The sequence below is a fragment of the Dendrobates tinctorius genome, unplaced genomic scaffold (genome assembly GCF_039654945.1).
Source record: "Dendrobates tinctorius isolate UK_male_01 unplaced genomic scaffold, ASM3965494v1 ptg000114l, whole genome shotgun sequence".
Lineage (NCBI taxonomy): Eukaryota > Metazoa > Chordata > Amphibia > Anura > Dendrobatidae > Dendrobates > Dendrobates tinctorius.
In genome coordinates, this window is record NW_027361782.1 from 24,913,311 (window position 1) to 24,936,011 (window position 22,701).

A 22,701-nucleotide genomic window follows, 5' to 3' on the forward strand; every position below is an offset into this window, starting at 1 on the left:
CTTTATTTTTTTTCAATGGGAAGAGGGTCATGTGACACATCAAACTTATTGAGAATTTCACAAGAAAAACAATGTTGTGCTTGGTTTTAACGTAACCTTATTCTTTCATGAGTTATTTACAAGATTATGACCACTTATAAAATGTGTTCAAAGTGCTGCCCATTGTGTTGGATTGTCACTGCAACCCTCTTCTCCCACTCTTGACTCATGAAAGAATAAAGTTACATTAAAACCAAGCACACCATGGTTTTTCTTGTGAAATTCTCAATAAGTTTGATGTGTCACATGAACCTCTTCCCATTGGAAAAAATAAAGTTGGATCCAAAATGACCAACTTCAAAACGGCCGCCATGGTCACCACCCATCTTGAAAAGTTTCCCCCCTCCCATATACTAATGTGCCACAAACAGGAAGTTGATATCACCAACCATTCCCATTTTATCTAGGTGTATCCATATAAATGGCCCACCCTGTAGAACTGTTTTTTTTTTTTTTTTGGTCACAGCAGCTAGCAGCTCCATTATGCATTGAAAGTGAACAAACCTTTGTATTTACCACAAAATTATATCAATATATCAATAAAAACTACAATTTGTCCGGTATAAAATCGAGCCCTCATACAAAAGAAGTTAGAGCTAAAGTTATAGCACTTGGAATGAGGGAGAAAAAAAGGGAAAATATATTTCTGGGAAAGAGTTAAGTGGAAAGGCCACAGCCACATAGGTCAGGTCTGGTCGCCCCTGCCATATCATCAGACTCACCGGCCTCATCCAGGACTCCTCCAGTACAGTTTCCCTGTTGATAATTGGGCGTCCGTGTCCTGAGACCCCTCGCGTTGCTCGAGCCGAGGGAGAGAAGTGCTTTAGAAGGGGCAAGTGGTGTACAGATCTGTGGACTCTGTGTGCCCACACCGCTCTGCTTAATGCTGCTGCCCTGAGCTTTGGGGTCCTGCTATGATCAACAGCACTTAAAGGGGTTGTCTACTACTTGGACAACCACATATTAAAGGCTGCAGTTCCCATTAATACAAAATTAAAAACCTTTATTCTCCCTTCTGGCACCAGGTCACCTGGCGCTCGCATCGTGCCACACAAGCCCTGCGCCCAGTCAGTGCCGATAGTCCGGACTTCGGTTGCTCTATGACTTCCTCTTGATCAATTTATCCGAAGCCGGGGACAGTGACGTCGGTGCTGGTTGTGCACAGGGCTCACATAACGTCCTCATGTGAGCAGTAGGATCGGCACCGGAGAGGAAAATTAGGGTTTTTTTAATGGGGGCAAACATGGAGAATGAGAAGGGTTGCCCAAGCAGCAGACAAACCTTTTACCTTGTCATGTGCAGCAGAATTTGCCATCTGTCCTAGTGTCTAATGTCAGTTTCTCTGCTCCTAGGGGCTGGGCTGGACCGAGTAGAAGAAATCAAACGGCATCCGTTTTTTGCTACCATTGACTGGAATGTAAGTCGTGTGCGTCTGTCCGGGTAACTTTTTGCTTCAAATTCTCACCATTGTCAAGATCTCTGCTGTCTGTCAGCAAAAGGATAAAAGCTGAAAACTTTAAGGATTGTTCCTAATAAGCAAGTTGCCTTCTCTCCATGGTATAGGGGATAACATGTTGATCTCTGCAGACCCCACCGCTGAGACTCCCAGGGATCCTGAGATCGGGGCTCTGTAGTGAACAGTGCAGAGATGTGCCTGGTCAGCATTTGCTCTAATCAAGAAGGCACTGATATTGGGACTCCCGTGTGTCCCAATATTTGGCCCCCAGCGATAAGCACTTTGTGACTTGTATTTTTGGGAATAACCCTTCTACTCGGTCCTTCTCACAGCTGATTGGTTGTTGCAGTGTGTCAGTGTTGGTAAAAAGCTAGCAGTGTAGTTTCTAAAGTCAGGAGATAGGTGTGCTGCAGACACTAACAATCCCATCAGCTGTGTGAGCCAGAAAGTCGTCTTATTCAGATTTCTACTAATATTTCACTCTTCTGTCTGATCCCTAGAAGCTGTACAGACGTGAAATTCAGCCTCCGTTTAAACCGGCATCTGGGAAACCTGAAGACACTTTCTGCTTTGATCCTGAGTTTACAGCAAAAACGCCAAAAGGTGAGAAGTTCTGGGATCCCAGGAGGAGACCTACTGCTGATTGTGGGGGATCTCAGAATGAGACGTATTGCTGAATGTGGGGGATCACAGGAGGCGACATACTGCTGAATGTGGGGGATCACAGGAGGAGACATACTGCTGAATGTGGGGGATCACAGGAGGAGACATACTGCTGAATGTGGGGGATCACAGGAGGAGACATACTGCTGAATGTGGGGGATCACAGGAGGAGACATACTGCTGAATGTGGGGGATCACAGGAGGAGACATACTGCTGAATGTGGGGGATCACAGGAGGAGACATACTGCTGAATGTGGGGGATCACAGGAGGAGACATACTGCTGAATGTGGGGGATCACAGGAGGAGACATACTGCTGAATGTGGGGGATCACAGGAGGAGACATACTGCTGAATGTGGGGGATCACAGGAGGAGACATACTGCTGAATGTGGGGGATCACAGGAGGAGACATACTGCTGAATGTGGGGGATCACAGGAGGAGACCTACTGCTGAATGTGGGGGATCACAGGAGGAGACACTGCTGAATGTGGGGGATCACAGGAGGAGACCTACTGCTGAATGTGGGGGATCACAGGAGGCGACACTGCTGAATGTGGGGGATCACAGGAGACCTACTGCTGAATGTTGGTGGATCACAGGAGGAGACATGCTGCTGAATGTTGGGGATCACAGGAGACCTACTGCTGAATGTGGGGGATCACAGGAGGCAACATACTGCTGAATGTGGGGGATCACAGGAGACCTACTGCTGAATGTGAGGGATCACAGGAGACCTACTGCTGAATGTGGGGGATCACAGGAGGAGACCTACTGCTGAATGTGAGGGATCCCAGGAGGAGACCTACTGCTGATTGTGGGGGATCTCAGAATGAGACGTATTGCTGAATGTGGGGGATCACAGGAGGCGACATACTGCTGAATGTGGGGGATCACAGGAGGAGACATACTGCTGAATGTGGGGGATCACAGGAGGAGACATACTGCTGAATGTGGGGGATCACAGGAGGAGACATACTGCTGAATGTGGGGGATCACAGGAGGAGACATACTGCTGAATGTGGGGGATCACAGGAGGAGACATACTGCTGAATGTGGGGGATCACAGGAGGAGACATACTGCTGAATGTGGGGGATCACAGGAGGAGACATACTGCTGAATGTGGGGGATCACAGGAGGAGACATACTGCTGAATGTGGGGGATCACAGGAGGAGACATACTGCTGAATGTGGGGGATCACAGGAGGAGACCTACTGCTGAATGTGGGGGATCACAGGAGGAGACCTACTGCTGAATGTGGGGGATCACAGGAGGAGACCTACTGCTGAATGTGGGGGATCACAGGAGGCGACACTGCTGAATGTGGGGGATCACAGGAGACCTACTGCTGAATGTTGGTGGATCACAGGAGGAGACATGCTGCTGAATGTTGGGGATCACAGGAGACCTACTGCTGAATGTGGGGGATCACAGGAGGCAACATACTGCTGAATGTGGGGGATCACAGGAGACCTACTGCTGAATGTGAGGGATCACAGGAGACCTACTGCTGAATGTGGGGGATCACAGGAGGAGACCTACTGCTGAATGTGGGGGATCACAGGAGGAGACCTACTGCTGATTGTGGGGAATCACAGGAGGACACCTACTGCTGAATGTGAGGGATCACAGGAGGACACCTACTGCTGAATGTGGAGGATCATAGGAGGACACCTACTGCTGAATGTGGAGGATCACAGGAGACCTGCTGAATGTGGGGGATCACAGGAGGACACCTACTGCTGATTGTGGGGGATCACAGGAGACCTACTGCTGAATGTTGATGGATCACAGGAGGAGACCTACTGCTGAATGTGGAGAATCACAGGAGGACACCTGCTGAATGTGAGGGATCACAGGAGGACACCTGCTGAATGTGAGGGATCACAGGAGGACACCTACTGCTGAATGTGAGGGAGCACAGGAGGAGACATACTGCTAAATGTGAGGGATCACAGGAGGACACCTACTGCTGAATGTGGAGAATCACAGGAGGACACCTACAGCTGAATGTGGAGAATCACAGGAGGACACCTACAGCTGAATGTGGAGAATCACAGGAGGACACCTACAGCTGAATGTGAGGGATTACAGGAGGACACCTACAGCTGAATGTGAGGGATCACAGGAGGACACCTACTGCTGAATGTGGAGGATCATAGGAGGACACCTACTGCTGAATGTGGGGGATCACAGGAGGAGACATACTGCTGAATGTGGCGGATCACAGGAGGAGACACACTGCTGAATGTGGTGTATTCCACCTAACCCTTCCTGCTGTGTCCATACCATCCTATTCTGCAGTCATCACCGATCATAGCAACAGCTGATTCATATGCTCACACCCTGGGTCTACAGGGGAGACGTTAGGGTGCACCTTGAGGATCTCCATATACCGGAGCTGTGGTATGTCTGCAAGCTTTATATTATAATAGACACAAATAGTGAAATGCCCCCAATATAAAAGATATCTGTCCTCCATGCACCTCAACATTTTATCTGATCACGTAAAAACAGTCTGAGGAGAAGGCCATTGGATTAAACCGCCACAAATTAAAAAGGCGAAGTCAGAAAAGGAAATCTGCATCTCCTACGACCAGAAGAGAATTTGCAAAAATATTTCTGAAATTACCCTGCATGAAGTAGAAATGAAATGTGGGCAATATATTTTTTTTTTTTACGCTTAAATACATGAATTTTAGGCCAAAATAATTTTTAGAATTGGGTTTCATAATTTGTGCCATTTTAGTTTTCAGGCTGTTGAAACTTGCCTGCTTATTTCTGGCTCCAGAATGAGTTAACTGAGGATCCATCATTGAGCTCGCTCTGATGGTTGGCATATAACTCTTATTCTGTTCTGTGATTCCTGTTGTAGGAACTGATGACAGCGGTGATGTTTTACACGTTTCGTAACTTTTTGGAGAAGTTTTTGGTTTCCTGAATTGTTTTTGCAGCCTTCTGATTGGACAGTGCCAAATTTTAGAGCAGATTCCATTCGGAGCCGTTTCAGAAAAGTGACTGCACTTTATTCCTTCTCCAGCAGATGTTTCACAACCTGAAATGGTGGAATAATCACTCTGACCACTCTGAACACATGAGCGGTGGGAGGTATTACTATAAGAGTGAATAGTACGAGACTTTATCACCTTCGCCCGTACTAGTTCTGCTCTGCGGGTGGTGCATTTGTTCCCAGAGCAGTACTAGTACGGTGGCACGATCGCACATCCTCACGCTGAGCGCCGCTGCGATTGCTTGCGGGTGTCAGCTGTATGTGACTGCTGACACCCCGCAGCAACTCCCACGATCGGTGTTGGCATCAATCGTGGGCATTTAACCCCTCTGATGCTGCTGTCAGTAGTGACAGCGGCATAGAGAAGCATCTCATAGCAATGTCATGATGGTCTCCATGGAGACCCCGGCACCAAGATGGCCGTGGGGTCCTTCAGGGTCCTGCAGGTAAGGTGGCTTGTGAGCGCCGACTTGCCTCATTCCCTGCCTGTCAGATCCTGATCTGATAATCTGTAGTGCAGGCGTGTCAGATCAGCGATCTGATGTTATAATATACAGTAATATGCGGCGAACAAAAAGTGCAATAAAATGCGATCAAAAAGACGGATGTAAATAAAAATTGTAACTCTGAAAACGTCATCTTGTCCTTCAAAAAACAAGCCGCCATATAGCAGAAAAATAAGTTATAACTCTCAGACTAAAGAGATGCAAAAATATTTTCTTCTATAAAATAGTTTTTGTGTAAAAGTGCCAAAACATTAAAAAAAACATGTACGTGAGGTATCGATGTAATCGTACTGACCCGAAGAATGAGGCTATGTACACGCGCTGCGGTTTTTGCTGCGGATCCGCTGCGGTTTTGGCCGCTGCGGATCTGCAGCAGTTCTGCAGACAGTGTACAGTACAAAAATTATAGCTCACAAAATGTGGTAACACAAAAACTAGTTTTCACAATAAAAAACTTCTTTTAGTGGTTGACAGCAGCCAAACATAAAACCCCGATATAAATCTGGTATCGCTTTAATCTCACCGACCCGAAGAATAAAGTCGCCTAATTACTTATTCCGCACGAGAAACGGCGTAAAAAATAAATCCAATTCTTCACATGCTGTTGATTTTTTTCATTCTGCTTCATAAAAATCACAGTAAGGCTCAGCGCACATTTATCCTGCGCTCTGTGCTGAGTGCTTACATCGGGGTTTTCGTGGGGTCACTTGAGGGGGGGATTCTACTTTTCTAGCACTTAAGGGCTCTTTATATGGAATCCACAAACTAGTCTAGGAAAATCTGTGTTTCAGGAGGCAAAAAACGTTCTGTCCCTCCCGAGTCACTCTGTATGGCAAAGCACGACTGTACAGCCACATATGAGGTATTTCTACAGTCACCAGAAATTGTGGGACAAATTCTGGTGCCATTTTTACCCATTTCCCAGTGTGAAAATGTAAAACTTAGTGCTAACACACAATATTGGTGGTAAAAATGTAAATTTATTTTTTCTTCACTGCCCAATGGTATAAAAGTTTGTGACACACCTGTGGTGTCAATATAATCACTGCACCTCTAAATGAATTCATTGAGAGGTTTAACCCCACAGATTTTTTTTTTCAGTTTTGCGTTTTCGTTTTTCGCTCCACTCCCTCCCAGAGCCATAACTTTTCTATTTTTCCATCAATATGGCCATGTGAGGGCTTATTTTTTGCGGGATAAGTTGTAATTTTGAAAGACACCATTGGTTTTACCATGTCAGGTGCTAGAAAACGGGGGAAAAAAAATCCAAGTGCGGTGAAATTGCAAAAAAGTGCAAACCCACACTTCTTTTTTGTTTAGCTTTTTTTGCTAGGTTCACTACATGCTAAAACTGACCTCCTGCCATTATGATTCTCCAGGTCATTACGAGTTCATAAACACCAAATATGTCTAGGTTCTTTGTTATCTAAGTGGTGGAAAAAAAATTCCAAAGTTTGCTTAAAAAATAAAAAAATTGTGCCATTTTCCGAGACCCGTAGCATCTCCATTTTTCTGAATCTCGAGTTGGTTGAAGGCTTATTTTCTGGGCGCTGAATTTACGTTTTTAATTATACCATTTTGGTGCAGATAAGATCTTTTGATCACCCGTTACTGCATTTTAATACAATGTCAGGGCGACCAAAAAAACGTAATTCTGTCGTTTTGAATTGTTTCTGTCTACGCCGTTTAGCGATCAGGTTAATCCTATTTTCTTATTCATCTACAGCAATTCTGAACTTGGCGATACCAAATATGTATATGTTTGATTTCATTTTTGTTTTATTTTGAACTAGCTGAAGAGCCCAGCGTTGCCCAGGCATAGTAACTAACTGTGGTTAATTATAACAAATTATAATGGTTATCCTCCATCCCATAGTCCAGTGCCCATATACCATCATACATATCCTCCATTCCGTAGTCTAATGCCCATATACCCATCATACATATCCTCCATCCCATAGTCCAGTTCCCATATACCCATCATACATATCCTCCTTCCCATAGTCCAGTGCCCATATACCCATCATACATATCCTCCATCCCATAGTCCAGTGCCCATATACCCATCATATATAGTCACCATCCCATAGTCCAGTGCCCATATAACCATCATACATATCCTCCCTCCCATAGTTCAGTGCCCATCTTGTGACTGTGCCAAATTTTGTGGCTGTAGCTGGGACGGTGCGGATGCCAATCCCGGACATACATACATACCACACTTGAGCTTTATATATATATAAATTTTTTTATTTTTTTTTTTGAAAGGGGATGATTTGAACTGGTTTTAATGTAACTGAATTACTGACTTGTTATGAGTGCTAACCACTGGGTGGCGCTCACAGAAATTCGGCACTGACAACCATAGAGGTCTCCAGGAAACCTCGCGTTGCCATGCCGACACACCGTTGACCCGCGATCACATGACATGGGTCACCGGTGTATTTCCGGCGCACTTGCCGGAAGCGCCATTTAAATGCCGCTGTCGGCGTTTGACAGCGGCATTTAACTAGTTAATAGCCGCGGGTGGATCGCGATTCCACCCATGGCTATGGCGGGCACATGTCAGCTGTTCAAAACAGCGGACATGTCCCGGGAAAGATGTGCGCTCACCGCCCACATCAAAGAAAGAGATACCGACATACAGTACAGACCAAAAGTTTGGACACACCTTCTCATTCAAAGAGTTTTATTTATTTTCATGACTTTGAAAATTGTAGATTCACTCTGAAGGCATCAAAACTATGAATTAACACATGTGGAATTATATAATTAACAAAAAAGTGTGAACCAACTGAAAATAAGGCTTATATTCTAGGTTCTTCAAAGTAGACACCTTTTGCTTTGTTTACTGCTTTGCACACTCTTGGCATTTTCGTGATCAGCTTCAAGAGGTAGTCACCAGAAATGGTTTTCATTTCACAGGTGTGCCCTGTCAGGTTTAATAAGTGTGATTTCTTGCCTTATAAATGGGGTTGGGACCATCAGTTGTGTTGTGCAGAAGTCTGGTGGATACACAGCTGATAGTCCTACTGAATGGACTGTTAGAATTTGTATTATGGCAAGAAAAAAGCAGCTAAGTAAAGAAAAACGAGTGGCCCTCATTACTTTAAGAATTCAAATTTTTCGCCAAATTTTTGTTTTTTTAACCCCTTTCTGCCATTGGACGTACTATCCCGTCCATGTGACCTAGGACTTAATTCCCACGGACGGGATAGTACATCATAGCGATCAGCGGAGCGCCGCTGATCGCGGCCGGGTGTCAGCTGATTATCACAGCTGACACCCCGCACTATGTGCCAGGGGCGGTCACGGGTTGCACCCGGCACATTAACTCCTGGCACACTGCGATCAAACATGAACGCAGTGTACCGGGGGCATAGGGAAGAATCGCGCAGGGAGGGGGATCCCTGCATGCTTCCCTAAGACCCCCGAAGCGACGCGATGTGCTGCGTCGCTCCGAGGGTCTCCTCCCTGCAGGCCCCGGATACAATATGGCTGGGGGGGCCTTCGGAGTCCTGCAGGGAGGCGGCTTTTACACTTGTAAAAATAATTTTTTTTAAATTCCTAAATAAATAAAAAAAAAATATTCCCTAATAAATTCTTTTTTTTTTTTTCTAAATAAAAAAATAAATACACGTACAAATATTTAGAATCGCCACGTCCGTAACGACCCGCCCTATAAATCTGTCCCACTAGTTAACCCCTTTATTGAACCCCTTAAAAAAAGCAAAAACAATGCTTTATCATACTGCCGAACAAAAAGTGCAATAACACTCTATCAAAAAGACAGATATGAATAAACATGGTACCCCTGAAAACGTCATCTTGTTCCGCAAAAAACGAGCCGCCACACAGCGTCATCAGTGAAAAAATAAAAAAGCTATAGCTCGCAGAATAAAGCGATGCAAAAATAATTCTTTTTTATATAAAATTTTTTATTGTATAAAAGCGCCAAAACATAAAAAAATATAAATGAGGTATCATTGTAATCGTACTGTCCCAAAGAATAAAACCACTTTATTAATTTTACACACGTGGAGCGGTATAAACGCCCCCCAAAAGAAATTCATGAATTGCTGGTTTCTGTTCATTCTTCGTCTCAAAAATCGGAATAAAAAGCGATCACAAAATGTCACGTGCCCCGAAAATGGTACCAATAAAAACGTCAATTCGTCCCACAATAAATAAGACCTCACCTGACTCGGTGGGTCAAAATATGGAAATATTATAGCTCTCAAAATGTGGTGATGCAAAAACTATTTTTACAATAAAAAGCGTCTTTTAGCGTATGACAGCTGCCAAATATAGGAACCCACCATAAATAGTAAATCAAACCCCCCTTTATCACCCCTTTAGTTACGGAAAAATAATAAAATTAAAAAGAAAGTTTCCATTTTCCCGTTAGGGTTTGGGCTAGGCGTGTGTTGTGGTTAGGGTTGGAGTTAGAATTGGGGGGTTTCCACTGTTTAGGCACATCAGGGGCTCTCGCAACATGGCGTCTGATCTCAATTCCAGCCAATTCTGCGTTGAAAAAGTCAAACAGTGCGCCTTCCCTTCCAAGCTCTGCCATGCGCCCAAACAGTGGTTTACCCCTACATATGGGGTATCAGCGTACTCAGGACAAATTTCACAACAACTATTGGAGTCCCATTTCTCCTTTTACCCTTGGGAAAATAAAAAATTAGGGGCAAAAATATCATTTTTGTGGAAAAAAATATTTTTTTTCTATTTGTATGGCTCATTATAAAGTTCTGTGAAGCACTTGGAGGTTCAAAGTGCTCACCACACGTCTAGATAAGTTCCTTGGGGGGGGTCTAGGTTCCAAAATGGGGTCACTTGTGGGGGGTTTCCACAGTTTAGGCACATCAGGGACTCTCCAAATGCGACATGACACCCCCAGACCATTCCATCAAAGTCTGCATTCCAAAACGTCACTACTTCCCTTCCGAGCCCCGACGTGTGCCCATACAGTAGTTTTCTCCCACATATGGGGTATCAGCGTACTCAGGACAAATTGGACAACAACTTTTATTGTCCAATTTCTCCTGTTACCCTTGGGAAAATAAAAAAAATTGGGGACTAAAAGGTCATGTTTGTGGGAAAAAATGATTTTTTTTATTTTCACGCCTGGGCATTATAACGTTCTGTGACGCACTTGGGGGTTCAAAGTGCTCACCACACATCTAGATAAGGTCCTTGGGGGGGGGGGGTGTCTAGTTTCCAAAATGGTGTTATTTGTGGGGGGTTTCCACTGTTTAGGCACATCAGGGGCTCCAAAAAGCAGCCTGGCGTCCAATCTCAGTTCCAGCCAAAAAAGTCAAATGGCACTGCTTCCCCTCTGAGCTCTGCCATGCGCCCAAATAGTGGTTTACCCCCACATATGGGGTATCAGAGTACTCAGGGCAAATTGCACAATAACTTTTGGGGTCCTGTTTCCCTTGGGAAAATAAAAATTGGGGGTGAAAAGATCATTTTTGTGGAAAAAGTATGATTTTTAATTGTACGACTGTACGTTATAAACTTCTGTGAATCCCTAGGGATTTCCACCTTGGATCTCACTAGTGGGTATTGGCAGGTTCCCGTGGCAGAGGCAGACAAGGAGGGGGTTCAAAGTTCTCACCACATATCTACATAAGTTCCTTGGGTCTAGTTTCCAAAATGGGATTACTTGTGGGGAGTTTCCACTGTTTAGGCACATCAGGGACTCTCCAAGCGTGACATGGCATCCGATCTGAATTCCAGCCAATTTTGCTTTGAAAAAGTCAAACGGCGCTCGTTCCCTTCCGAGCTCTGCCATGCGCCCAAACAGTGGTTCCCCCCCACATATCAGGTATCGGCGTACTCAGGACAAATTGCACAATAACTTTTGCAGTCCAATTTCTCCTGTTACTCTTTGGTAAAATAAAAAAAAATTGGACCTGAAGTAATTTTTTTTGTGAAAAAAAGTTAAATGTTCATTTTTTATTTTTTTTTTTTTTTAAACATTCAAAAAATTCCTGTGACGCACCTGAAGGGTTAATAAACTTCTTGAATGTGGTTTTGAGCACCTTGAGGAGTGCAATTTTTAGAATGGTGTCACTTTTGGGAATTTTCTATTTTATAGACCCCTCAAAGTGACTTCAAATGTGATGTGATCCCTAAAAATAAAATGGTGATGTAAAAATGATAAATTGCTGGTCAAATTTTAACCCTTATAACTTCCTAACAAAAAAACTTGGTTCCAAAATTGTGCTGATGTAAAGTAAACGTGTGAAATGTTACTTAAGTTTTTTTGTGTGCCATATCTCTCTGATTTAAGGGCATAAAAATTAAAAGTTGGAAAATTGCAAAATTTTCGGCAAATTTCCGGTTTTTTTTTTGGTTTTTTTTCCACAAATAAACGCAAGTTATTTGAATTAAATTTTACCACCATGAAGTACAATATGTCACGAGAAAGCAACGTCGGAAACACCGGGATCCATGGAAGCGTTTCAGAGTTATTACCTCATAAAGGAACAGTGGTCAGAATTGTAAAAATTGGCCCGTTCATGAACGTGCAAACCATCCTTGGGGGTAAAGGGGTTAACAAATAAATGCAAGTCATATCGAAGAAATTTTACCACTATCATAAAGTACAATGTATCACGAGAAAACAGTCTCCTGGATCCGTTGAAGCGCCAGAGTTATCACCTCATAAAGTGACACTGGTCAGAATTGTAAAAATTGTCCTGGTCAGGAAGGTGAAAACAGGCTTAGTCTCAAAGGGGTCAAAGCGTTTAAAGGGAACCCGTCAGCAGTTTTTGCCGCTATAAGATACAGCTACTGCCTTTCAGGGCTTATCTACAGCATTCTATAATACTATAGATAAGCCCTCTTGTCCGACCTTAAAGATAAGAAAAATAATTTTTATTATACTCACTGATGGGGGGGGGGGGGGGCGGTCCAGTCCGATGGGTGCCGAAGGACCGGGTCCGGCGCCGCCCATCTTCTTGCGATGCCGCTCTCCTGTTGCTTCATGGTTCCCCGGCATCGCACTCCTGCGCAGGTGTACTTATCTGCCCTGTTGAGGGCAGAGCAGAGTGCTCCAGTGCGCAGGGGCTTGGCCTCTCTGACCTTTGCCTGCGCAGTGCAGTACTTTGCTCTGCCCTCAACAGGGCAGAGAAGTACGCCTGCGCAGGAGCGCGATGCCGGGGAACCATGAAGCAAGCAGGAGGGCAGCGTCGCAAGAAGATGAGTCGCCGGACCTGTGACACCCATAAGGACCGGCCCTCCCCCCACTGGGTGAGTATAATCAAACTTATTTTTCTTATCTTTCAGGTTGGACTGGGGGCTTATCTACAACATTATAGAATGCTGTAGATAAGCTCTGAAAGGCAGTGACTGCACCTTATAGCGGCCATAACTGCTGACAGGTTCGCTTTAAGTGATTTTTCAGTCATTCTCACAATCCTGTGTGCACGCAACCTTAGGACCAGCACTGGTCAGATCGAGACTTCCCTATGTTCGTTCTTCTGTCTGCACTTCCTGGCAGACACTTCTGACCTCTCCGTCTTGTCCTGCAGATTCCCCAGGCGTCCCACCCAGCGCCAACGCTCACCAGCTCTTCAAAGGCTTCAGCTTTGTGGCACCTTCTTCCATCGAGGAGCATAAAATCTCTTCTGTGACGAGCGTCCTACCGATCGTACAGGTGACGGGGGTGAGGCTGGGTCTGTGCGGTCACCAGCACCTTGGCTGAGAGTTCACTCTACTTTTACTTCTATCACAGCAGTTTCATGGGAGCCGTGCACAATTCACAGATATCTATGACCTGAAGGAAGACATCGGTGTCGGCTCCTACTCCATCTGCAAACGGTGTATTCATAGGGCCACGAACATGGAGTACGCCGTCAAGGTGTGTGTGTGGGGGGGGGGGGGGGCAAATACTTAATGCAAAGGATGATTTGTAATAGCCGGATACTGTTGTTCTGTTATCAGCCTCTTGGGGTATGTGCACACATTGCGGATTCGTCCGCTGCGGATTTCCATGCGGTGTACAGTACAGTGTTATCCTGTGGAGAAAAAAAAACCGCTGTGCACATGCTGCAGAAAATTCCACGCGGAAACGCAGTGGTTTATTTTCCACAGTGTGTCAATTCTTTGTGCAGATTTCCGCACTGTTTTTACACTTATTCCATTATAGGAATCCGCAGGTGTAGACACACAGGCCAAATCCGCTAGAAATCCGCAGTAAATCCACAGGTTAAAACACAGGCTTTTTGACCTGCGGATTCTGCAGATTGCGCGTGGAAAAATCCGCAGACAAATCCGCAACGTATGCACATACCCTTAAAGCTTCTGTCTCTTTCAGATCATAGACAAAAGCAAGCGGGATCCATCGGAAGAGATCGAGATCCTGATGCGATACGGACAACATCCAAACATCATCACCCTGAAGGACGTAAGTGCTGATCGTTGTCGTCACGTCCTGTCCCCCTCGGATCTTCCCGCTGACACCGTGTTGTGAAATTTGGCAGGTGTATGACGATGATGGCCACTACGTTTACCTGGTTACGGAGCTGATGAAGGGGGGAGAGCTGCTGGATCGAATACTTCGACAGAAGTTCTTCTCTGAGCGGGAGGCCGGCGCCGTACTGTACACAATCACCAAGACTGTGGACTACCTGCACTGCCAAGGGGTAAGAGCCGCACTGAATTCCCTACAGTGTTATATACAGCGCTGTGCAAAAGTGTTAGGCAGGTGTGGAAACAATGCTGCTGAGTAAGAACTTCATCTATAGAAGTGATAAAAGAGAAATGTAAATCTCATCAGTAACTGGTGACCACCTGTCGCCTCCATCATCGTTACATGGTGACCGTCCGTTGCCTCAGTCATCGGTATTTGGTAACTGCCCGTCGCCAGTATCTGGTAAGCGCCCGTCACCTGCATCATCAGTATCTGGTGATCACCCATCGCCTCCATCATCGGTACATAGTGACCGCCCGTCGCTCCGTCATCGGTATCTGGTGACTGCCCGTCGCCTCCTTCATCAGTGTCTGGTGACCTCCCATCGCCTCCATCATAGGTATCTGGTGACCCCCTGGCGCCTTAATCATCGGTGTCTGGTGAATACCCATCACCTCCACCTCTATGTGTGAAGCTTCTTACTCTGCAGCACTTGTTACAAACACGCCTCAGACTTGCACAGCGCTGTGTATCCTAAATTTCCCCCTTTTCTACCTCTTCATACTTCTTTCTGCAGGTGGTTCACCGAGACCTGAAGCCCAGTAACATCCTGTACATGGATGACTCCAGTAACGCTGACTCCATCAGGATATGTGACTTTGGTTTTGCCAAGCAGCTGAGGGGCGACAACGGGCTCCTCCTGACTCCATGTTATACAGCGAACTTCGTGGCTCCGGAGGTATAAAAATCCGCAAACACGGAGCAGAGCACACAATAATGCCAAGTATAAGCACCGTCTCGCTGAGCCACCTCCGCAGGCACCACCTGATTGTGGCTACACAGTGATCAGCTCACATAAAGCCTGGCTTTGGTCAGAACTCGAAATTTCAGTGTAAAGTATGGGGGACAGACATAGCATTGTTTTCCTACTACTCTCACACACAGTTCACAGTGTAATATCGATGATGCACTGAACAGCTTTTTACATAGCGTCCATTACTGACAGTGATCTCTATGAGGGGCTGCTTATACCAATGATATCCAGCACATCCCCCACCCTAAAATGGCTGATAATGGGGAACAAGCAGTGATCCTGTCCAGTAAATGGCGATACGACCCTGGGCTGTCAGTGTGATGTATATTGTGAAGGACGGGATTACTTTCTTGCTCCGGATGATGAGACTACGTGCTCCTGTTTGCAGGTTCTGATGAGGCAGGGGTACGACGCAGCTTGTGACATCTGGAGCCTCGGTGTCCTCCTCTACACGATGCTCGCGGGGTAAGAATGGTGTTGTACGGTAACCCAGGGGAGCCAGGTTGTTTCTGATAACGGGGGACATGTGGAATAAAGTGATGAGATTCTTGTACTACAGATGAATGACCACCGGAGGGTGCCAGTAATCTTGTGTGGCATGCATGGAGATCTCTGTGGTGTTTTGGGTGCGCTCTTATATTTACTCCCCTGTTATCAGCACCTCGTGCTTCTTACAGGTACACGCCTTTTGCGAATGGCCCTAATGACACTCCAGAGGAAATCCTACTGCGAATAGGAAGTGGGAATTTCTCCCTGAGTGGTGGGAATTGGGATACTGTGTCTGATGCAGCAAAAGTAAGTGCACCCCAGGAATGGTAAATGAGTGACTTGTTATCTTTGAGTGACCTGAATCGGTTTCTTCCTGATGTAAGGACCTGTTGTCGCACATGCTCCACGTGGATCCACATCAGCGATACACCGCCGAGAAGGTGTTAAAGCATTCCTGGATCGCCTGCCGGGACCAGCTCCCCCATTACCAGCTCAACCGACAGGATGCCCCCCACCTCGTCAAGGTAACGGCTGAGCATGCGACAGGGGACGCAGGACTGATTGATGCTGTGTCCCAATGTGAAAATTATAATAAAAAGTATGCCCTATGAGCTACAAAATAGACTAAAAAATTAGGGTCCAGCCCAGAGGGTAAAATGTGCTAAAGGCTTAGAAGAAAAATATACACAATTGCCATCTTACTGTTCCTCTGCTGCTCTGTGGCGGCTTTGTTGCGCCTCCCTTCGCTCTGTGGCGCTGCCTGGCCTCCCAGAAAAATGGCACAAAACTTTGCTAAGCGAATCAGGCTGAGTTGCCTCTCCAGTGATCGGCTAAGACCACATGGTAGAAGGGGAGCAGTGAGGAGAGTATTGCTGCTTTTGTGTGTTATCCATTTTGTGCCACTGGTGACACTTTTTGTTTTGTGCACACCCCCTTTAAGAGCATAAAATAAAAGTTATAGAAGTTTTGCTGACAAGAGGAGACTATAGCTAAAATTGTCTTGGTAATTAAGGCCCAAAAACCATTATTGTACCATCTTACCTGTTCAATTCTGAGAGGCCGAATGTGGTGTTGTCTAGAAGCCTCCATGTTTACATCAAGTTTATTGGTGCAGTTACAGAAATTGTCATGGATGGCAATTATAGAGGGGTATCGACGACATCTGCAGGGGCAAGATCATTCAGTCCTTTCCAAGGATTCTCTTCTCCAGGTCGTGTGCGCGGGAGCTTGAAGCTTCCGGAGTTGCCTGCATATTTGTGGATGATAGTCAGCGACCTCACCGTAACTTTTTTTTCCCATTCCAGGGAGCCATGGCCGCCACATACTCTGCGCTGAACCACAAGACTTTTCAACCCCTCCTGGAGCCAGTCGCCGCCTCTAATCTAGCCCAGAGACGCAGCATGAAAAAGCGAACGTCAATGGACTTGTAGGGCAGCAGAGCCATGGAGGAGGGACGAGGATCCCGATTACTTGAATATTCTGTACAGGTCTCCAGGGAGGATCATACTGTGCTTCATTATTACTTTATTATCAGGGTACGACACAGGGCCGCGCTGACAACTCCTCACCTGACAACTACACCTTCATCAAGATGCTGTAAATTCTGCGTTTATTCCAAGCCAGACCGCGCACATGTAAAGGATCGGGGCTGGAGGTTGCCCGTTATCTCTTAATATGGAGTCTGTCTCTTGGAGGTGACTTGGATCAGTGTTCAGCAGATTAGACGGGGATGTCAAGTTTTCACAACCCATCAATCCTGTACTGTGGGGGAAGGGCACGGTCCGGCCCAGACACTATAACTTATTCTATTGGCTATCACTGTGTTCACCTTGTCGCTGTAGTCGTTAGGAAATCCTAGGGGCGGCGGCCGCTGCCGGTTACCGATACAAGTGCTTTACTCCCTGCTGTAAAGGCCTGCACTGCTGGTAGTTCCCGGGCCACATGCCACCGCCTGGACTCTGCCGTGGATTTGCTGTGCATTAATTTATCTAGGGTTGTATATAAGTTGTGCGTCACGTTCAATTGTACAAATTTCTGTTTTTTTATGTTATTTTATTTTCTCGGTTCCAGGAGATGATTTTACCCTCGATGGTAAAGTTTATATTTTTGTAGAATCAAGAACCAAAATAATAACGATGGGAGGAAGCAGGAGGACAGTGAGGATCTCTGCCAAATGTCAGTGGAGGAAGGAGGTGCTGAGTGGGAAACGGGAGGAATAACACGGGGTGGGGGGATCGAATGGGGGAGGTCGAGGAAATCGCTTCTGTCATTTTTAAAAATGGTGGAGCTGCAGATGGAAGAGGGGGAGAAACACTTTACAGCTAATGTGCACTATGTATTATATCCTGTGCAAGGTTCATCTCTTGTTCTTCGTCTTTGCCTTGTTCTTCGGTGCGTTGTTGGTGTGCAGTGCCCGGGGTCGGCTGTTCTACCCACAAGTCAGATTGCGCCGTTAATTTTGCTTGGAGTGGTTTGGGCCATGCTTTTACGTTTCTGTGCACCTGTCGAGTGGCGGGTACAAGGATTGGCTTGCTTCCTTCACTTTAGGACCAGTTTGTCCCTTTTAGTCACAAACATGAGCCGCTGGACCCCAGTCTGCCTCTTAGTCTCCTTTTTTTGAAAACGATCCTATCATTTATGCCATTGCCCACACAGCTCATGAACTCGTCAGTGTAGCAGTGGGGATAAGAGCCAAGGGGAAAACAAGAGGTTAAACCACACTGTGTAGGCGCCTTAAACAGGAATTCCACCTTATTTCTCTCTCATAACCCTTCGGCACATTTATTACACCGATGCTGTACGACACATACGTAAAATGGTGCCTGTACTGTCGGGTGAATCAGAAGTGAAGACAGTGTGGCTCCATATTTAGCACCACGACCCATCACACTGGTATCTAATGGTCGCCCAGACTGACAATTTCTATGGAAGATAACGGGACTGTCTCCAGCAAAACTGATTTTAATTAACTCTTATGGTCGTTTGCAGGGGCTTAGTCCTGATGATGATCACCCTGTTTTCACTCCCTTTTTCCACAAAAAGCACTTAGATCCTTATGCAGAGGCGGGTGCTCCGCTCCAACCCCTCAGTCACAGTGCCGCACACCCCCCCTTACATTGATTACTTCCCTATGGCGAGCATTGCCTGACTGCATACCCGGTCATGCACACTGACACTGCAGGAGCCGAGCTAGTGTGTTTACCCGGTCAGTGCAGGTGCGCTATCATCCTTGTTACCCGCGGCAGCTCATTACAGAGATACAACCGAAAACTGCTGATTAGTGCAGTGATCAGCCATCGCAGACAGAGGAATTAGAGTGCCCCTGCTTGGCTCCTGCAGTGTCAATGTGCAGGGCTGGGGTATCCGTTCCAGAAAGCAAGAGCTGTTAACATGAGGGGTGGCACGTAATTGAGGGGGCAGAGCGGTGCCCTGATTTCCAGCAGCAGCTAAGAAAGTAAAAATTACACTACAAGTATGATTGGATAGGAGGGAAGTTGTGTAAGTGACTGTATAACGTGTGACACTCCCTTTAATATTGGAGTTTTCCCCTGAAGTGACAAAACCCAACAATCTCTGCTCCAGATAAATATAGAGTACCCCAGTCACCATTTCGCTGTCCAGATTTAGATTCCAATGTTTAGTGCTGCCCCTTTAAGAGCCAAAATCTCCTGTTACACTTGTTACTTTTGATACTTGAACGTTGATACATTAAGGGCTGTTTCTGTCTGTAGGTTTGTTCTGTGTAGGGACGTTCTCGCGCCTTCCGATACTGTGAGTAGCAGCGTTTAGTGTAGTGAAATGGCGCAATGGCCAACGTTGCGTCTATCCTCCGTGCTGTCACCGGTGAGTGGCATTTCTTCACTGTTCTGTATCTTTCCCCCCGATGACAGGCCTCCTGTACAGTAGATTCCTGTGTGTAGTCTGTAGATGCTCGGTGTTGGGCGCGCAGCGTCGCTGCCTGCATCAGTGGCGGCCGTCGCTTTGTTACATTATTCGCTGGAAATGACGGGACAGAGCGCTTTTGTCCGTGGTTATTAGAAACGGTCATACTCCTCCTGCAACGCCGGCGGTGGCGGCCCCGACTTGTGCCATGTTTGTATAAAGACGTCTTGTGATAGAGCAGTCAGGACACCCGCGCCTGTGTTTTTTATTTTATGGCCTTTTTCATGCATGATGCAGGAAAATCCAACGCAACATAAATTATTTTTGTTAAAAAAAAATAAAAATTAAAAAAATATCCCGACATCTGTATTATTGTGTATTGTTAATACTGTCAAACAAATGTCCTGATGTTCCCGAGTCTTCATCTCCGCTGTTCAGGTCACAGGACTGGCAGCAAATCTTCACACCCTGTGTAAACCACGTATAAATGGACAGGAGGTAAGAAATGTAACTCCTTTCTCTGTATGTGATGGATACGATCAGATGCTGTCACCGGTAATATGCAATTTATTGTAGCTCCCAAATGGAATCTGTCAGCAGGTTTTTTCAGTCACCCATGACGCACCACGAGAGAGGGGATCCGCCCTTCAGGGACAGGAAACTTTTAGGACGGCTCCTCTCGGCATCAGTTTGTTTCCTGTCCTTCATGGGGAAACCCTCAGTAAGATCTGCGGTGCCTGGGACGGTCGGGGTTTGGCAGGCGTTGGTCTACTGTGGCCGTGGCCAGGTACCGGTAATAATAATAATAATCTTTATTTCTCGTTCGCCTTATTGGGGGACACAGAGACCATGGGTGTATGCTGCTGCCACTAGGAGGGTGACACTATGCACAAAAAAAAGGTTAACTCCTCCGCAGTGTACACCCCACCAACCGGCAGGGATTTCCCCAGTTTAACTTAGTGTCAGTAGGAGGTGGACACGGGTCTTTGATTAGACCCATATCTACCTCGTTGTGCGTCGTTTCTTTTCAGGTTTTTTCCGGAGGGATACAGAGTGAATAGTCACATCTGTACTCCCACAAGGAGTCTGTGAGTACGGCGTGTACTGTCACCCCGTATCCTCGCAGCTCTCCGTGGCAGGACCAGCAGCCTTCCAGGCGGACGCCAACACGAAGATGTGTCAGCGATTCTAAGGGTCCTTGTCGTCCGTCTCCCACCCACTCGCCTACCACAGAGCCTGTCGGTTGGACGAGACACAGACACTCTTCAGGAACAAGGTGCCTTTATTCGACAGGAATCCGGGCCCGGGACGGCTAAGTATTGGGGCCCATTCGCCTCCTCCTCAGTTGGCTCGGTTGCAGCATTCTCCTTGGAGAAGAGATACGGTAGCGCTGCGGACACCCGCGGCCATCCCGCGCCTCTAGGCAGCCTCCGCTCTCACAGCCCGTTCCCTTCACTCCTGACAGATGTTTCACAGCAGCGCTCATGCTGCGGCACCTCCGCGCCGACCCCGTGCTGACAGGCGGCCGCCGCTATTAATTTAGGCCCCGGCTTCATTTCGGGCCTACTTCAGCGGCGCGGCCACGCCCCCCGCCCCTTTCTACTAAGCGGGCTTCTCCCGCCCGTTCTAGGCCCTCCCACCGCCTCTCTCTTGCTCCCCAGCCTGTTCTTGGCCAGCGGGCGGTGCCTATTTCAGCCCGGCTGTTAGCTCCACCCTTCTTCCCATGGAAGCGCGCATTTTCCCTGTTCCTCTCAGGCGGCCGCCATCTTCTCAGCCGGTCGCCATCTTCTCAGCCGGTCGCCATTCTCTGTCAGCCGGATATCGCTCTCTTCTGACCTGCATCTGCAGACAAGTCTGATAGCATCGTCTCTGGGGACACCGCACCGTGAGTAGCTCTGCATCTGCAGACTGACACCCTTCTCTGCCTTCTGTCCCCCAACCTCCCGGCACTACCTCAGTTACTCACTATGTCTAACTCTAAATCTGATCGCACCCGCCCTACGGCTCCCTCCTGCACTCTAGTCAAGTTCTTTGCATGTTCTTGCAATCGCAAACTTCCCTCAGGTCAGTCCACTCCCCTCTGCCTAGACTGCAGCAATCCAATTCAGACTGACGCTGCTCAGGAGCAATCTATGGCCCCATGTGAGAGTGAACCCCCCCATGCCTGGCTGGGCTTCGTCTCTATCACAATCAGTGGCAGATCTCACCAGGGTGTCTCAGTCCCTAGTAGCCGTTCTTGATAAGTTGCCCCTGGACACTTCTGCAGGGTCCAGCAGGTCTCAAGAGATTCCATTTGAGCCAGCCAGTGTTAGTCGCAAAAGACCCAGGCAGGATCTCCAGCCGGAATCCTCTCCTCGTCCTATCTCACCACATAGCCCTTCTCAGCAGCCTCCTTCCCGGGCCTCCTCTCCCAAGTCAGGTGAAGCATTCTTGGACAGGTCATCTGAGGGGATTTTAGAGCTGGATTCGGACCAGGATGCGAATATGAAGGTTACGGTGCAGGACCTCATTGCAGCGATTCACCATACCTTCGACATTGCTGACTCCCCTGCGAAATCCTCAGATCAGGAGGTTTCGTTCAGATGGGCGGAAACACCCTCCAGGGTATTTCCTTTCCATTCCGAGTTTGGAAAGATTTTTACCAGGGAAAGAGAAGATCCGAGCAGACGCTTTCAAAGAGCAAAGCGTCTCGGCGTGCTGTACCCGTTTGCCAAAGAGCTCACGGACAACTGGTCTGCTTCTCCCTCGGTGGACCCACCCATGTCCAGACTTTCTAATAACACAGTTCTCCCGCTGTCAGGTGTGGCGTCTTTAAAGGATTCTAATGATAGGATTATAGAATCCCTAGCAAAGTCTGCCTTTGAAGCGGCTTCAGTGGCGGTATGTCCAATCTTTGCTTCATCTTAGGCAGCAAAGGCCATAGCTACTTGGGCAGAGGATCTTCGTAAGGGCATCCTAGATAAAGCACAACAAGAGCGATTGGCTGATCTCGCCAATCGGATCTCCCATACGGGGGATTATCTGCTTTCTGCTTCTTTGGATGCCGCATCCTGCGCAGTTCAGGCGTCAAGCAACGTAGTGGCAATCCGACGTACGATTTGGCTCAAGGCCTGGCAGGCGGACTTGTCTTCTAAGAAGTCTCTTACTAATCTGCCTTTTCAGGGAGTGCGCCTCTTTGGATCCCAATTGGATCAGA

At 46.9% G+C, this 22,701-nt stretch overlaps 1 protein-coding gene across 4 annotated transcripts in view; it reads left to right on the forward strand.

Annotated features, from left to right (window-relative positions):
- The window catches only part of RPS6KA6 (ribosomal protein S6 kinase A6), an 82,844-nt gene extending 62,978 nt beyond the window's left edge, over nucleotides 1–19,866 (forward strand). For 2 of the 4 annotated variants that reach the window (XM_073589911.1, XM_073589914.1), the window contains exons 12-22: nucleotides 1,392–1,456; nucleotides 1,996–2,098; nucleotides 13,221–13,345; nucleotides 13,424–13,549; nucleotides 14,006–14,095; nucleotides 14,172–14,333; nucleotides 14,898–15,059; nucleotides 15,523–15,599; nucleotides 15,812–15,929; nucleotides 16,007–16,147; nucleotides 16,928–19,866. In XM_073589911.1, coding sequence (XP_073446012.1) covers nucleotides 1,392–1,456; nucleotides 1,996–2,098; nucleotides 13,221–13,345; nucleotides 13,424–13,549; nucleotides 14,006–14,095; nucleotides 14,172–14,333; nucleotides 14,898–15,059; nucleotides 15,523–15,599; nucleotides 15,812–15,929; nucleotides 16,007–16,147; nucleotides 16,928–17,053 — 1,295 coding nt within the window. In that variant the 3' untranslated portion in view covers nucleotides 17,054–19,866. The remainder of the gene's footprint in view (nucleotides 1–1,391; nucleotides 1,457–1,995; nucleotides 2,099–13,220; nucleotides 13,346–13,423; nucleotides 13,550–14,005; nucleotides 14,096–14,171; nucleotides 14,334–14,897; nucleotides 15,060–15,522; nucleotides 15,600–15,811; nucleotides 15,930–16,006; nucleotides 16,148–16,927) is intronic. The other 2 variants (XR_012234882.1, XM_073589913.1) reach the window with 2 other exon arrangements.
- Nucleotides 19,867–22,701: the final 2,835 nt, after the last annotated feature.